General features: G+C 30.2%; 1 protein-coding gene across 6 annotated transcripts in view; it reads left to right on the forward strand.

Moving 5' to 3' along the window:
* The window catches only part of LOC113522832 (protein sickie), a 197,079-nt gene that overhangs the window by 23,023 nt on the left and 156,009 nt on the right, over window positions 1-18,047 (forward strand). Inside the window, exon 1 of one of the 6 annotated variants that reach the window (XM_052897927.1) lies at window positions 1,059-1,553. The exons of the other annotated variants lie outside the window; for them this stretch is intronic. Coding sequence (XP_052753887.1) covers window positions 1,074-1,553 — 480 coding nt within the window. The 5' untranslated portion in view covers window positions 1,059-1,073. Of the gene's footprint in view, window positions 1-1,058; window positions 1,554-18,047 lie in introns of those variants that run through there. 6 annotated transcript variants of the gene reach the window in all.

Here is an 18,047-nt window from a genome sequence, read left to right on the forward strand (position 1 = left end):
AAAATTGCAACTCGTCGCTTGAGAGTTTCAGTTTAATAGAACAACTGGAAAGGAAAATGTAAATCAGACATTAATCGTATTAAATCTAAAGGTATAATATTGTATTTTAATTTTGATTTATCAAAATATTTTACGATCGCGGAGGCTTGTTGTGAAAATTGCAACTTATAACTTGATAGTTTCAGTTTAATATATTAAGCGGAAAGGAAAATGTAAACCAGACATTAAATTGTATAAAAGGTAAAGGCAAAATGTGTAGATTTTAATTTCGATTTATCAAAATATTATACAATTACATTTCATTGTAATATTAACAGTTTAAGATTTTGTAGCACAATAACACTTCTATCTCAACAAAATTTGCATAGGACCAATACAACGGAAAATACTTATGATGAAAGAACAATCATTACAACAATTTCAGAACAGAATAAAGAAATTTAAGAAGAAGAATAAAGGCAAAAGATAAGAAATAATGAGCATTTATGCTGTGTCTCTTGACATTTGATATTGAAATCTCTCTATCTCTCTTTATCCACATATACACACGTATAAAATAAATTTAAATATTTTTTTATTTTTTATTAGGTATTTGGCCATTTACTAATTGCGAATTGATGTAGAAATATTATTAAAAACAAATTTTAATAATTATTAAGTTACTGAAAATTTTTCGAAACGAGCGGGATTTGAACTTGAACTAGAAAATGAGATTATCTCTATCTTAAAAACGAATATCCCTTCCAGTACTAGCTGACAATATTGTAATTTCAGCAGTCACCCTGCAGGTGGGCTATAGTTTACGGATTCGCCCGCCTATCTTATAAGAGGGGACGCTATGGATTTATTCTGCACCGTTTATTTAGCTTCTTTTGGTACTTTTTTCTTTTGATTGTAAGAAATCGCAATTGAATTTCAGTTTGGTATGCAACAACTGTAGAATTAAATTATTCTTTCGTCAACATTTAATAGGAAAATTGTGGCAAGGTAGTTAATTTTTATATATTATGGACATTTATACATTAGTATTATGGAAATAAAAAAATAATTGTGATCAAAGTACTGAGATATTAATGGCTAGAAAATACATGGAGCGACGTTTCTCGAAGTCACATCGAACTACAATACCGACAAGTTTTAAAGTACCAGAGCCTTACGAGTTTTATAATAAAGCCACTCCATTCGTACAACGAACCCTTCTATTTGTTGCCGACGAAAACTCTGGACCTAAGCCTTGTAGTAGTACAACTTCAGAAGAAATTCAAGATGTGCCTGCTGAGGAGACTGCATCGTGTTCTAAAGCGTGCGAGGAGCAAGAAAAATCGCCTAAAAAGAGTTCATTTTTCTTCTCTCCCTCCAAAAGTTGTAAACTGCATGGTCGGAGCTTTTTCCGGCTTCAGACAAGCCCCAAGAAGTCGAAAACGGAGGCGAGTGATGTAGCTAATGGAACGAAGGGTGCCGGGGGCGGGGGGCTCATCAGTTACGCACCTGGATGGTCGTTGAAGGGAGAGCATTTAATGAAGTGGCAGTCTTCAGGCAAAACAACTATTGAGGTAACATTCACTTTTTTTTTATTTAGGTATAATATTAAAATTACATAAATTATCTGTATTCTGAAACTATAATAACCAGAGCTATTTAACTTTTGAATCGACTGTACATTCTTTTGTAATAAATTGATCTTAGTGATTTATAACAAGCCATATTATAAGTACCTACATTCTAGTAAAATTAATACTTTGAAAATGACGAAGAGTGAGATGTGTGGACGGAAGGCTAGAGTTTGCTGGCATTTGGTTCTTTATGCTTATTTCTTAGTGGTAGTCTTTCAGATTATAAGAAGTACCATGAATTTATTTAAAAAAGTTAATGCTTAAAAACGTTCGCCATCTTATCCGAGTCGCCATTTAAGTCAATTCAATAATTACGAGTATTGAAAAACAGAAATTGTGCATGCAAATTCGTTCGGTATTGGTTAAGGGTGGTTGGGGTAACCCCTAGCAATTGTGTTAACCATTGAGACTGTTTTTGGAAAGAAAATGAAAATTTCAATCTAAACGCGACCCCAGGTGACGGCTCTTTGAAAGGGACGTCATTGTATTGAAAAGTTCTTGAAATTGAATAAATTGATTTGGCATTGCATTAATTTAGTTTAGTATAGGTATCTAAATAATAATGTAGTTACAGTAGGCTATTGTTAGCCATTTCAGCATATAAATTAAGTCCTATGTTGGTGTACTATTCTAGATAGGTAATTCAAAGCATGCTTTTCTGATTTCGTCCGACTTTATTTAATCTGGACCATGTACAAATACAAAATATTGCTGTAGAAATTCTACTTTGAACATAATGATACTTTCGTTGACTCATTAAACACGTTTCGCGAAATCCTGTTTCAACAAACAGGAATTTGCTTCATAAATAAAAATAAAGCTTTATTGGTCATAAATATAATGTGGGTTCTTATTGAAAAAAAACCCTGTTATTTCAAAACGAATTATCAACGTTAGTTAAAAAATTATTACGATGTGTATATCGTGTGAGGTAACGTACACACACACACATAAAAAAATTGAGAATTTCTTATTAGAAGTTGTTTAAAAAGTTCCCTGTAATAGCTTACACCAAAAAAATCTCATTACAAGCATCAAAACCGCAAATGCGTTGTGATGCTGCCTAATTTATCGTGCCGTTGTCGGATTCATTCCGACGTTTTGGCCACAATATCGCACTTGGCTCGCCACTCTCGCGCCACCCCTCGCATTTTCCAAGCTTTCACTACGACCCGGAAAAGTGGGGACAGATGAACAACTGATATCCCATTATTACAGTGTAATATGGATGTAATTTTCCGTAGTGTTATTTTGAAATATATCTTTTGATTAAAGACAATTAGGATTTGATTCTATAACCTTTTGAAGTGATAAAAAAAATGTGATTATAATTGCGTATTTTCAATATCGTTCAGATTAGCAATTTACTTAATTTAAGAAAATGAAGTAAAATGCTATTCTGGAGTGAATATTGTAAATGTTAATTGTTCTTTGAAATAAGAAATTATCATTCTGAGTAATTTTAATGTTTTTTTCATATAAAATGTAGTATGATGTGAATAAATTCGTATTGGCCATATTTAGCCGAGTCGAATTTTATATTAATGCAACATAACAGACGTGAGGCCTACTATTATATTTTGGATAAAGTCATAGGTCATATCAATAGTGTTTGCTGTCACCAGAGACTTGGTTGGACTGTCTACCTTTCATCTGAGGCTGCAGTTATGATATTATTATTTGAGTTTAAAAGTAGATAAAGCAAATATAGTGTCGTTTTAATATCTTTATCACAATAAATACATGAAAAAGACTCAATATGCAATGCGAACTTTTAGAGACATATATTAGATCATAAAGGTATTTCTTACAGTTAATTATTGGCAAATTGAAAGGAATCAATAGGATAGTCGAAGGTAACAGAATGAATCTTTTAGGACTCTTTGCCGGTCGGTAATGAAAATAGAAGATTTTTGATAAATGAGTAAACTTACGTTTACATACAACAATGTCTCATCATGTTCTACGTAGCTTACTCTTTTCCAATTATTATACATTTTATCGTTTTATTTTATACTTTCATAAAATTGGCTACAGTACAAAATACCGACTAACGAGGTGTATAGCCAATTTTGTAAATGAATGCTACCGGAATGAAATGAATAAAGCAAACTTTATGAATTCGAGTAAACTTGTTTCCAATGAAACACGTAGATTTATTACAAAAATAATATTTATTAAGGTAAAATATTTAATTATTATAGTCGATGGAGTAATTATATTTTTATAAGTAGGCAAATTCAACTTGAAAATTATTTTGTATTGAACGAGGTTTTTCCAAAAGACTATAGCATTGGGTTCTTCAAAAGGGGGGTAAAAAGGTTTCTTCAGGGTCGGCAACGTGCGCGTAGTACTCCTGGTATTGCAGGCGTTTTTGTGTATTTTTTTATACCACTGAGGTATAAATACAGAAGTAGATTATATCTATATTTGTAAGTATAAATAATGGTAAGTAAAAAATAATATGATTACGATTATAATTACTATAGTGAAATAATCCCTAAAATGGAATAGTCAGAAGTATTTGACTGTTGGTGTTGTGGATAGTTGTTTCAATTATTCAACATTAGCTGTATCCCACGGCTACACTTACGTGAATCAGTATATAAAGTATATACTATATGCTAACTTAGGGTATGATCTATCCGTGTATCAATTTTTTTTAAATCCGTTCAGTACTTTTTGGTTAAAAGACTAATAAAAATTCATCCTTCCATCAATTGTTTTAAACTTTCGCATATAATATTAATAGTATTAGATGATCTATGTGCTTTTGTCCACGTGAATTAGATTAATTAATATTCTATCAGAGATTCTATTATAACTTCAATGTCGATGAATTGACCATAACTCTTTGCAACCACGACTCTGAATCGAATGGTATATTAATTTATAATATACCAGGAGTAAGGAGTACTGTTCTTCTTATATAATAAAAAACGAAGAAACCATTAAAGCTATTGCCAATTACGTATGCTAGTCCTTGAGGCGGGTACTTTTGAATATGTATAAGGAATTGAACCCGTGTTTCTGACGCCTGTCACGTCTTTCTGATTGTTATTTGGAAAATATTAGATGCATTATTAAAAATATTTTAATAAAAATACAAGCATTTTTAATTTTTAAGGTATAATTTCGAATAATCCTTTTTAAGAAAAGCTGTGGAGCTAGTTTTTCCTAATAAAATTATGAAGCGGAGTTAGGAATACAAAAATCACAATATGGTGTAGATTACATTACCTATACTGTAATCATCTTTATCATCATATCAGTCGTTAACTGTTCACTGCTGAAAATAGACCTTCACCTATTGGGGAGTTTTTCCAATAGTTACCGCATAGTCGAGTATAATAGATTAATTACTAAGAATACATTTATTGTTGCCTAAAATTTATTATTCAATGACTTGAATAAAAACAATAATGAATTTAAAATGGAATTGTTATTGTTGTTGTTATTGTTTCTGCTTTCCTTATTTAGAGACAGGTGTAATAGATATATTTTATTTACTTCGATATCGTGACTTCACCCGTGTAACTAGAACAACTTTTAGCTTATTATTATTTCCTACTTTAAGATTTGTTTATATACATTCATAAGTAACAAAACAAACTAATTAATTAATATTTATAATATACGTAGTAATAATTTATATTGTCATTAACATTTACAGACAAACCTGTTACACAATTACAAATTGTCAATAACTCTATATTCCCCATGGACAGAATCACTGATAGTAATACTCCAGAAAATTGTTTTGGCACTCCATTCGCATTTACTTTTATAGGTACATCGTTTTCTCATTACTGTGGTATATTTGTCTTGTACTGAATAAGAAATAATATTGATGTAGTGATTCACTTCCCCCAATCTTTGTTTTCTGAAAGTCCATCAATGATGCACCCTCTTTGAAAGTATAGTCATTTATTTTTTTATAGTATCCGTGATGTGATAGATGGGTAATTATTATATGGGAATCTTTTCGTAATTTATCCTGACCGGCGTCTACAACATTTAAAATTTTTATCCATAAAATATGACAAGATTTTGAATACTGTTATCAGAATTATTAAGAAAGATATTATCTTAATTGTTAATTTAATAATGGTAGATTATTCCAATGGTTCATTTAATAATAGAATTTGTTTTTAAGTTATATCTTTATTGTCAGCTATATTTTAACTATTATTTGATAAGAGAAAGTTTAGAATAAAAGAAAGTTTATTTAGAAATAAATATAAATTATTCTATCTATGAAATAGATAAAGTATAGATATTGACATACATACATTTTGTTTTTATTTTTTGTTCTACTAAGTAGTACTAGAAATAATACATATATAATAATAGTAAGTACTAGTACTATACTGTTTCCATTTCTTAATGTACGCACTTTGCCCGCTGGTATATTAATGCCCCTTTCTATTCAAGGTTTGCTGGAAAAAAAAACTCATACAGAATTAAGCTCGCCTTGTTAGACATCTTCATTTAATATTAATTATAAAAATGTAATTTTTGTGTACAATAAAGTATAAATAAATAAATACATTTTATAATATACTGTTTTAAACATAAATTGAAATGAATAAACAATAGAGTCATGAAATACATACAATTAATAAACATTTTTCTATTTTTAAAAGTAATATTTACGTTACCTACTGCTATTGATTTAAAAAATTCTTTTGAATTGTTGGCAATACTTTTGTCCCAAGATGTTAAGATAACGTTTCATGTGACAGTATAAGAGAGAGAGAGAGTAAGATAATACATGAAAGTTACATCGTCCCCAATGGACTTTGCAGCGGAGGGTCTTTAATCGGTATTGACAACTTCATTCGTTTCCGACGTTGCAACGTCCCACTCAGTTCACTGAATATTTCAGCGAAAGACTTATTAGCCAGTTAATTGTACGTAGGAAATAGTGAGGGAGCATAATAAGAAGGACCGCTTCCTAACAGACGGTACTCAGCTTTCTCAATGCACGACTTAATGATCTGATATAATTTATATGTAGATAAATTTATTATAAGTTTTTGATTTTATTTAAAAGTAAAAAAATACCTTTTATCGATTACTAGTGTTTAGGTAGGTTATTTCATAAATGAAAATAAACTATAAAAAAAAGTCTTTGGGTAGTCGGCATCTATTATAAAGTAAATAATGATATCATTAGATTCCGTTGCAGATCCATTACTTTTTCAGACGATAGAATAATTTCTATATGTAATACTAGTCTTAAATCAATTTTGTCCATATTCATAAGAAAAAAAGACTATATATTATGGATCTATCTATGTATATTTTATTTAAATTGATTTACCTGTTAAATGTGAATAAGTAACTAAGATCTTTATAAATTTCACATTTGTAATATTAGTAGGATTAGTAAGAATATTTAGAACAATTCACGCTCAGACTTTATTTATGGGAAAATATTAAGTTCGTTTTATACTTACTACAAAATTCCAAGAGTTAAAGATGAATCATACTATTCGAAATTTTATTATGACTGGAAACATTTTGCACTGTATCAGTACGGAGTGCCATCAAATTTTACATTATTGCCTGACTGAAAGAATGCATTTCTGGTTATCGTTCTAGCAATCTTGTCTTAATGGGTGGTCTCTCATCATATCTGATAATTATTTCTTTATTTTATTTTATGTATGTCGGCTTTAACACGTGTAACTGTAATAATACGATTATTTCATCATCCGTATTTTAAACACTATATATACTAATATAAGTACATAAAGTATATAAATATATAATACTAATACTTTAAACTATTATTTAAAGTATGTATTTAAAATAAACGACTACTTCTCGTCTTCTCCATTATTAGTGCTACTTTTAAATTTCCGCTTGTTGAGAATACACTTCTTAATTTTATCCATTTTTGCCATCAACTCAACATCCATCTCAACATTCGTATTTCAGTTTTTCTCTAGAATTAAACATATTTACATAAATCCTTATTCAAACTAGTCCGTTTTAAACAAGTAATTTAATCTTCTTAATAAACTAATCTAAAAAAAATACCTTTAAATGTTGATTTGTGACAAATGATAATGCGAGCAGTTCTCGGCGTCAATCAAAAAGTCTCCCCGCGTTCAGTTGTCAGCGTACAAAACAACAATGCAGTTTGACGAGCGAAAACATGCTATCGTGACGTCATCTGCACCACACGGACTGGTCAACCGACAGGATCGAATAAATTACATAAGCTATGCTCGGATTGTGGACAGGTGGGCTCGTGGTGATGCCTGAGGCCCACCCGAAATTGATTTACCGAAGCGAGAGAATTTAAAATATTTCTCGCTGGATTTCTACACAAATATTTGTTTTAATTTTAATGTAATTTTATTTATCAATGTTAATCATCGTAAGTTTTTTAGTCGTGAGCCATTTAGTTCTGACGTAGAAGAATCATCTCATTAGATTGAATTAATAACAAATCATTGGGTTGCAGATACCACTTCCCATTTGGTGGGCAGTCATCTTGTTTGATTTATTATCCGATAAAACCTATAAATAGTATTTTTTATCAACTAAAAACATTATAAATAAAGTGTAATTACACTAATCTTGTATCTGGTATCAATTGTTTTGCATTACTTATAATTTATAAACACAACGTAGCAGCATGCAAAATCCTGTGACTTGCATCACATTCTCTGCAAATCCTATTTATAATCGAGGATATGAAGCGGTCGATGTAAATTGGTTTTTCTGGTTTTTCTGCATCGCCGGGTTGGGAGCACCCGTATACTGCCATTCACCCCACGATATGAAAAACGCGGTCCTTTTCACCGAAATCGCTTATAAGGGGATCCAGTGAAAATTTCTCTTGTTGTTCTCGCATTATGGCGGACAAAACGAATGGAAATGTTTTTTTTTCTTTTGTACTCTGAATGATATGAATGAAGGCTGAATGTTGATACAAAGTACGTCCATTATGGTGCAACTCGGTGTTATCCTTGTGTAAGTCAAGATTATTGAGCATAGTTGTGACTTGTTACTTCATTTACGGAAAATGTACTCTACATTTATTTTTTACCTAGCTTTCAGATTCGACTCTTGGACAGGTCAAATTCATTGGCGTATTCAAGATTATTTTTTGGCTCCATAAAAAAGGTGCTCCTTAAAATGCAAAACTTTGCTCGTACTCTAATCTAAGGAGGGCGCGACTCACCCGGCCCTCCTTTAAATGCCTATGGTCAAATTACGAAATGAACTTTTATTTGGCTAAGTTCGGATTTTTGTGACACAACATGGCTAAAATATAATAATATGTGTGAATATTTCGCTTTTATTACTATGCAATCTGTGCTAAATGTCATCTTGATTTATTTCATAATTTCGCCGAGAAAATAAAATAAATTAAATTATTTTAATTATTTTTTTGTTGATGTATGAGAATATCTCAATTTACTAACCATTATTTTAGTATTAATTTATAATAATTAAAACGTGATAGATTGAGACCTACGATGTTTGCCAACACGCTAAAAAGAATATTTTCATTTATATGTCGTTATAGTTTCATTATGATTGAGCAGCAGCGGAAATACGAGTATGTTAGTTACTTTGAAGGAAGCTGGCGTGATGATATGGTGATATTTTAAATAAAATACAAAATTTGTAACACAGCACTGTATTGTCTTCGATGTAGCGGGAAGAAGCAGGGGGATTGTTGCCATATTACATAAAATATAAATTTTATTTTAGTGTTGCAATATAAAATGTTGCAACAATGATTTATATTGAATTTATTTATTTGTAAGTAGTACATATTTTATTTAATTATGACATTACAAATTATATACATTGATGCAGAATTTTAATATAGTCAATGAAGAGTTATGCAGATTGTTAATTTGCGATTAGTAAAACAAGGCATATATCGTGTTACATTGCGTATATGGCCCAGAAACCCATTAATTAACGAACGCCATTGTCCGCTTTAATTTAGATTTATACAGCATAAGTTATTGTTTACCGAGACTATAAAATTTAACTTGAATTTTTTAAATACTAGTTTTTCCTGTGACGTTCTTCGCGTGACCTGTATATATTGTTTGACTAGTTAAAAAGTGTCCTTCCTATGTCCTTCTTCATTTCAAATATTGTATGCTATTATATACTATATTTAGACGAGCTAATATAAATCTTCCAATTAATGATAGTAAAAAATTGGTCAATATTTGTTATAAATCTTAATTTTTGGACATGTTTCGTATTATTTAACAGCGATTAATGAGTGAACAGAGAAAACGTTGGTACTGTCGTTGCTGAAGCAATGTAGATAATAAAATTACTATTATTAATTATTAATTCTATTCTATCTATTTTATTCTATTGTCACTTGATCGTTGGTGGCGTTGTTTGTTAGAAAAAAGCGCAAAAGTGCGATTAGAAAGCAATTACGATATTTAATATCATCCCTTTTGATAATTAGCAATCAATTGAAGAATTGATTGGTGTATGGTTCCGGTATAGAATAGGCCTTTCCCGTGGGTGTCGTAAGAATCAACTGAGGGATGGCGAAGGATGAGCAGCAGCATTTCTCTTAAAACATCTCTAAAGCCTAACTGCGGTTGCTAACTATTGGCAAAACCCCCCAAGCGAGAGCCTTATGTTCAGCAGTGGACAGTTAAAGGCTGATATGATAAGATGATGAAGAAATTATCGTGTAGCGTTATAGCCCCCCCCCCCCCCCCCGATTATGGCAATACTGATTCCATAGTTATTATTGTAGCAGAATTTTAACGTTATCCTTAGACATATATTTGTATAAAATTTGTAAATATCTGATCTGTTTAGTGTACACAGTATACATTGTTTTACTTTTTAATTAAAACAAGAATGAAGAATCTTGTTTTCTTGAATAATAAATAGGTAACTCTAAATTATAAAATATTGCTTTTTTGTTAATCACTATTGTGTTATAAATAACGAATCTTACTACATGGTACGTTATTTATTTTCTTTATTTCCAATCAGTTAATTGAAGATGGCACTATAAATTTAAACACAATGAAAGTTGTTGGTCGATTGTCCAATATTCTGACTTCCTTATTTATCTCACGATGTCTCATTCTGTTAAGTATAATATTTTTTGTCTCCAATTGGATTCCTAATTCTGTTATATTTTTTATCAGTATTTGTTTTATAAATACTCATTTCATATTCTTAAAGTTAATTAGTGAACATTTTTTGATGAGAGAAATAAAAACAAATTAGGCAAAAAGTGGGATGAGTTGACATACAAAGCAACCCAATTCACCCTATGTACAGAATTATGTCAATCTTCATTAGGTTTGGGTTTTTATAAGAGATCGTAATTAAATCAATCTAATTATTTTATTTTCAGAAAGGTCTGAATTCTGAGTTACTTGTGTGGTAAAATAAAAAAAAAAGTACTGGACATTTTAAATTAATTATACAGATACAAAGAAAATAAAAAAAAATTGCAATTTATTGATTTCTATGCATATAAAACAATTGTCACAGGATCGTGTCTGTATACGCACACCGGAAGAACTATAATACAGATTTTGATGAAATTAGAATAATTAAGAATCCTAGATTTTACAACTCGCCGCTCGTATATAGAAAACATATATCTTTTAACATTTTAAATATCTGAATAGAGGTTAATACCAAGCAAGTACAACATCAGATGAAAGGAATAGAATTAATAGAATTATTTGCATTTGAATCTAAAACTGAATATATAATGTGACGCATGCAATTACACCCACCAGTCCCTTCGAATTTAATTACAAAATAAATAGAGATATGACCCGGCATGATTTGTTTGTATTCACTACGTACGTCATTAACGGTTCATTACGATTTGCACCAGTTTAATTGGCTTACCGTTGCGTATCGTGCTTTGAATCAAAACTGTGGGTAACCAATTTTGTAACTTCAAAGACCCGTCAAAATGATATAATGCTGTTGTCAGGTCAGTAAATAGTATCAATTAGTATTCATTCATGTAAGTAGACATATTATAGTCATTCAATTCAATTAAATAGAAATTAAAAAACATCCAAAGTATTTTACAAATATTGATTTTATTTCTTTATTTATTTATTCAACTGGATGAGCTTTACAGTCTCCCAATACGCTTTACAATTATAAAATATTAGTTGAATAGAATAGGCCTAGACAGATGGGACTAAGTTTGTTTACAGAATTTCAGAAATAAAAATCGTGGATCAATATAATAAAATAATTAATTAAGTATAAATTTCATGTATTCAGCTAGTGACTATTATTTAAATGCAGAAATAAACTATATTTAATATATAACCATAACTATACACGTATAGATGCTGCGTGGTCCCGGCATAGAATGGGCTATCCCTTCTTTTGTCATGAGTGTTATAAGAGGCGACAAAGGGAACTTTATGATCGACGTATGGGCAGCAGTATCTCTCTTTAAAAGTCACCAAAGCCTAATTGCGGTTGCTAATTCACTTGCCAAACATGGCAATTATCAGCAAAATCCCTATTATGGGAGAGGCCTATGTTGAGCAGTGGACGTATGACGGCTCATATCAAATTATGATGTGTGTATAGTTATGATTTTCTCAAAGATTTTACTTATATTGAAATAAAAATTTAATTGTTTGTTTATTGGTTAATTTTTGGCGCCATAATGACTTGACCACCTTATTACACGTAGTGTTTAATGTGAAGAACGACATACACTGCTTTTTTATCCGATATACGCGGGAGAAGTCCCGAACACAACTAATAGTAAAGTTATTTTACTGATTTAACTGAACCCATGGGTATAAAAGATGTTAATAAATCATATTTCGGATGACAGCTGTCAAAATATATGGGGATTTGGAGGGTTATCAACTGGTATTGCTCTCACTCCTAATTTAGCGTTGGAATGTCGTCCTGCTGTTTTCACTACTGTGTACTTGTAAATGTGAAAATACATTTGTTTGTATTTTTTTCTTGGCACATTAATGACGTAATAAATCTTCGTAAACTTTGGTATACACATAGTATTTGGAATGAATCTTAGAAGAACTAATTTTTTTATAGTCAATCGACATATCTCGGTCATTCATACCAAGTCGGCGGCAAAAAGAAATATGTACAGTTTAGCTTGTTTCGCAGAAATATAATATACGCCATCATATTTATGATAATGATAGTTCTATTAAAAATCTATGTTATCTATATAATATTTCTTAAACTTGGATTCTGAAAACAAAAAGAGTCAATGCTAAATACTCTAACTATATTTTAATTAATCCTGTTCAGATTATAACTTTCCAATAAATATTGTAAATGTGTTTAAAAAAAAAAGCTCACTTTCTCATTAAAATCTGTGTATAAGATATTAACGAGAAAGTGAGTTTGTTAGGCATTACTTTGTGCCTTGAAGATTCGGCCAATTATTATGAAACTCGAATAGTTGATTAGTTAATTAGTATCACTGGTTAGTTGTGATAAATAAAACCCGTGTGTTTATTACTCCGTTTATTGCGCGACTGACACATACAATATAATAAAGTACCTACATAAATTATGACTATTTTTATACTTACATACCCAACAAGTTAAATAGAATTATTACTAATGGTAGCGGAATTAAATAAAATAATTCTAATCAACTACAAGTGATATGGACTTTCACAAAATAACACCTAGTTCAGTACAATATTACGAAATATGACATAAAAATACTATTTTTATTAAAGAAGTACAAGATACTTGTTGTTTCAGGCTTTCAATAAGTTCCAGACACAAAGACGTAGTTGCCAATATAGTATATTCATTCCGTTAGTGAAATTGAATATTTTCCTTAAAGAAACACGATTCGAAAAGTGTTAAGGAAATGCGCCTTCTAATGTTTGGCTAATTATTGTTGTTGTATTTTAGTGTGGAGTGTTCAAAATTGTATGAACTGTTTCGATTTCACCCTGTATAAACTAACACGATAGTATAACACGGTTGTGAAAACAGTTTATTACGATAAACAAATGGCAAATTTTAACTTATGAAAGTAAATATTTAACAAATGAAATTTTGAAATGAAATTTTAAAGAATTTTATAATAGAATATACAATCATATTTTCACACCCTACATAAATAAAGTACTTTAATTAAATGTGTGTACAAGGTACACACTGGCGCTCCCGCCTCACCATTTAGGCTTAATTGTTTCGAACACACCGAATTATTTTGATTTATAGCTTTGTGATTGCTACAACTCGATTATGTAGGGTCTTTGTTATGTCCCAAATTGAATGAAATAAAAACAAATTAAGTCCGGCATCTTATGATGCACAAGAATTCTGCTGCATTCTCATTTCTAAAAACCATGTTTATTATGAGTTTGAAAAATGCACAATTGCTGCTGCTTAAACTAAACAAAATTACTAGTCTTTTAATGTGTCCAATGTAAATCATGTACAATAAAGATTTTACAATACAATACAATATTAATTTAGTTGTAAACAGGGAAGTAGAAGGTACCTTCGATGATAGACATAAATTAATGTTAATATTATGTTCAATCGTGATTATTTTCTATGGATATGTTAAATGTAAAAGTAGAGTAATACATAAGTAGATATATTTGTCTACTAACTTTAAAAATTTATATATACAAAATACAAAACTTTAATAATTATAATTTAAGATTTCTTTGCCAAAAAAGAAATAAAATACATTGACTTCAATTGTGACTTGTATAGGACTAAAACGGCTGTAAAATCTATTGATTTAAAAACATTTATTTATCAAAATAAGTTTTGAAATGGTGAATCTGTAGAGAGGTCAATTCTGTGCATGAAATATATTTTCAAAATAACTATCAGGGGGTGATTAGTGATCGATGCTGATGCCAAAAATGCAATCAGTATAATTTTTGTCCGTCTGTCTGTATGTTCTTTATAGAAACAAAAACTACTCGACGAATTTTAACGAAACTTGGTACAATTATTCTTCATACTCCTGGGCGGGTTATAGTTATAGAAGGGAAATGTGTCTGTTACATCAAAACCACTGAACCGCGAGGAAGGACATAGATTACTTATTTTACGAAAAAACTTAAAAGTAATTTAATATATACATACTGAGTAATATATGGTTATCAAGCATAAAGGCAAGTGATACAATAATTGTGTGGCGTATTTAGAAAAGAAGATAGACAAAGGTACATTGTTACTAGGTATTAGACAGTGGAGATGTATTTGTGTACAGTTTAATTCAGTCGCTAGAGGTGAGCCGACCGTGAGTCAGTGTGTGACTCACTCTCCCGTGAGTCGCCAGACTTCCCTATCTAGTTTATTTACGCGAAATGTTGGATCGTTCCCTAGATATTGGATATTGGACATCTCTGAATGTTATGAGTAAACATCTCTGTACCTACTTATTTGGAAGATATTGATAATATTCGTGATATTTAAGTTGTTCGTACTAGCTATTTAAGTTCTAACATCAGTTACTAGTTGACCTGATAGATATTGTGAGAGACAAATTTTATTATGTACTTGTTAATCCAATTGGCGTCGACGTCGGTCCCTCAAAAGTATATATTTTTTTTATATTAGCAAACGAGCATACGGCTTGTCGGACATTAAACGTAATCCCATAGCCTATGGATACCTGTAGCATCAATGATGTTACGCGCGCGTTGCGAAATTCTTAAGAAACCTTATCTTTTACCCTTCTTGAAGAACCCTATCCGTAGTTTCTAGGGAAATTCTCGATTGAAATATTTGTATTAGAATCTAAGAAAGGTTAATATGCAGAAAAAATGGGGGTTTTATAATAATTATTAGGCAAATTTTTGAATTTTTCTCTTCGTAAGAACCTTCTTCGAACTTCAAGAAAGTAAAAAAAAATCGTATCGTTCTAACGGTTCTCCAGTTTTGCGCTTAGCGACACATTTAGCGAATTATTTATGAATATAAAAAATGCTAAATCGCTTCAGCTGTTATCAAGTTACATGCTTACTAAGGAAAGAATGCGTTAAATTTTTTTTATTGATAATTATAGATATAAATACATAAATAATGCTAATCTAGTGCAATTATTCGAATATAAAGTGGCGATAGCTGATCTTACGCCATTTCTCCGATTAGGTAACTAGGTACCTATTTATTATAATTTACAAGTATTTATAAACAATGGTCGGAAATTTAAATAGTCACGCAAACTTGTATAATCAACGGGATATTGCTTAAAAAGGTTTATTAGAGATCATGACGCAAAGCAACTGTGTCGAAATGTTGGTAACCAAAAAGTATATAAATATAATTAGTGGCGAAATAGACTGTCTCACTCTCGTGGTTGTCATTTGTAGAATTTAAATTAAAAATATATTGCCGCACAAGATTTTTATTTTTAACATCTGCCAGATATGAGCTAATGACTGTTCTTCTTTAAATTAATGTAGAGAATCATTTGCTCAAGATATTACTTATTATTTATTATTAATTAAGTGTAAACATAATTTCTCGTGTTTTTTTGATAAAAAAATATAACCATTGATATCTTGAAGTACACTATAAAAGCAATTAAACAAAAAATATTATAGACAGAATTTAAATAAATGGCTGAAATAATAGTGCCGACAGTATCAACTTCAAGAAGAATCTGTAGGATTCCTTGATTTCATATTAATTGTATTACGATTGAAGTTTTTCATAGATTAAAATCTTAATCAATTGTTTAACAATTCGTTAATTTTAACTTTATCTATATTATCGAAGCTTTACAGTATTTAGAAGCTATAGAAGCTATAATAACGGAGTTGAATTACCTTTTTATGTTATTTGAAATGCGCGCTATGACTGTGTACTGTGCAAATTGCACAGTATCCGACAAACGGACTGGAACCAAGTTCAGTACTAAAACATTGTTGGAAACTAACGACGCGTAGCCAGGAGCCGTCGCGATGCGAAATCTATAATTTATTCACTGTTAAGATTATTGGTGCCATTAATTATAGATGTAGCTTCGCGGATTACACCAAATGTATTTTTTTATGTAAATTTAGAATCACAGATATACTAAAGTCTCACCTGATGGAAAGCGATAACCGTCTAGATTTGAAAACTGCAATGGACATTATAGAAAATACTGTGCCGCTGATGGAACCTTCTTCCGTTGTCATTCCTACATCAGGATATGGGTACTATTCTCCAAATAGAACGTTTAGTTAGGATTGTTTTAATTTTAGTCTAGTAGTAATTTAATATCTAAATATATTTGAAAAACAAAATGTAAGTCGTTTTTTATTGATATTATTGTAATGATTATACATTTTTTTTGTTTCAGGTACTTATGATTAATACATTATAATTTTCTCTGATAGTTGAGGCAATAAGTGTAAGTATTTAGAATTTACCTAAAATAAAATAATATAAATAACAGGGAGCCAGAATAGTGATAACATTTTGTATCCCTATTCAAGCATACGCAGATCAATTGCGTAAGTTTCCCTGTGATTTACGACACAAATTCACACATTTAATTATAAAAGTTATTTTCGAAGAAGCGTTTATAGAAAGACATTCTATCTAGATGTAATACTATTTTATGATAACAGAATAGTACCAGTAAAACTATACATACAATGATTTAAAGTACTAAGTAGCTATATGTTTCAAAACTAATATAGTAATAAACTAGTTATCGACTAATATTGCCATCATAAGTATATATTACGTTATAAATTACGCAATGTTTCATAGAAACGTCTACAAAGAGTGTTCATACAAATATACAACGCATAAACCTAGATACAGACGCACTGCACCGGCATCAATCGCGAACTACAGTTGGCCGCGGCAATAAAAGCTGAATTTATCATAAAAAGTTGCACATTTAAGACTGGAACAGTCATAAATAAGAAAATAAGACCACCTATTTATATTTGTGGTTCGGATTGGAATCAGTAGTTTTGATCATTGATGATAATATATTTATAAGTTAAAGTAAGAATTAGGTATTTCATTTATCTTTTAAAGGTATTGAATTGTTTTATAATATTTCAAATTATATATTTAAATTACAATATTACTTTATTAATATTATACAGTCAACTGCACAAAAAAATAATATTATTTGTGACGAGTAGCGGGGGACTTATAAGTAAACCATATAGATTTAAAAATAATAAAAATTAGTTAAGTATTATCATAACACGTATTATGTATTTGTACTTAAAAAAATTAACAAACTGAAAAAAAATCATTTCAAAATCGTCTATTTGACGAATTTTTTTTATTATTTAGATACTTTTCTTGTGTAGTGTTACTCATTTACATAATAAAAAAATACCATAAAGCGTTGTAACTTATTTCACCTAATGGATCCTAAATGTGGGATCGGAAATTCAAATCGACACACATAGTTTTTGGTGTGGGCCAGCCATGAAG

This window comes from Galleria mellonella, unplaced genomic scaffold (genome assembly GCF_026898425.1).
Source record: "Galleria mellonella isolate WM207_F2 unplaced genomic scaffold, CSIRO_AGI_GalMel_v1 utg38, whole genome shotgun sequence".
NCBI classification, from domain to species: domain Eukaryota; kingdom Metazoa; phylum Arthropoda; class Insecta; order Lepidoptera; family Pyralidae; genus Galleria; species Galleria mellonella.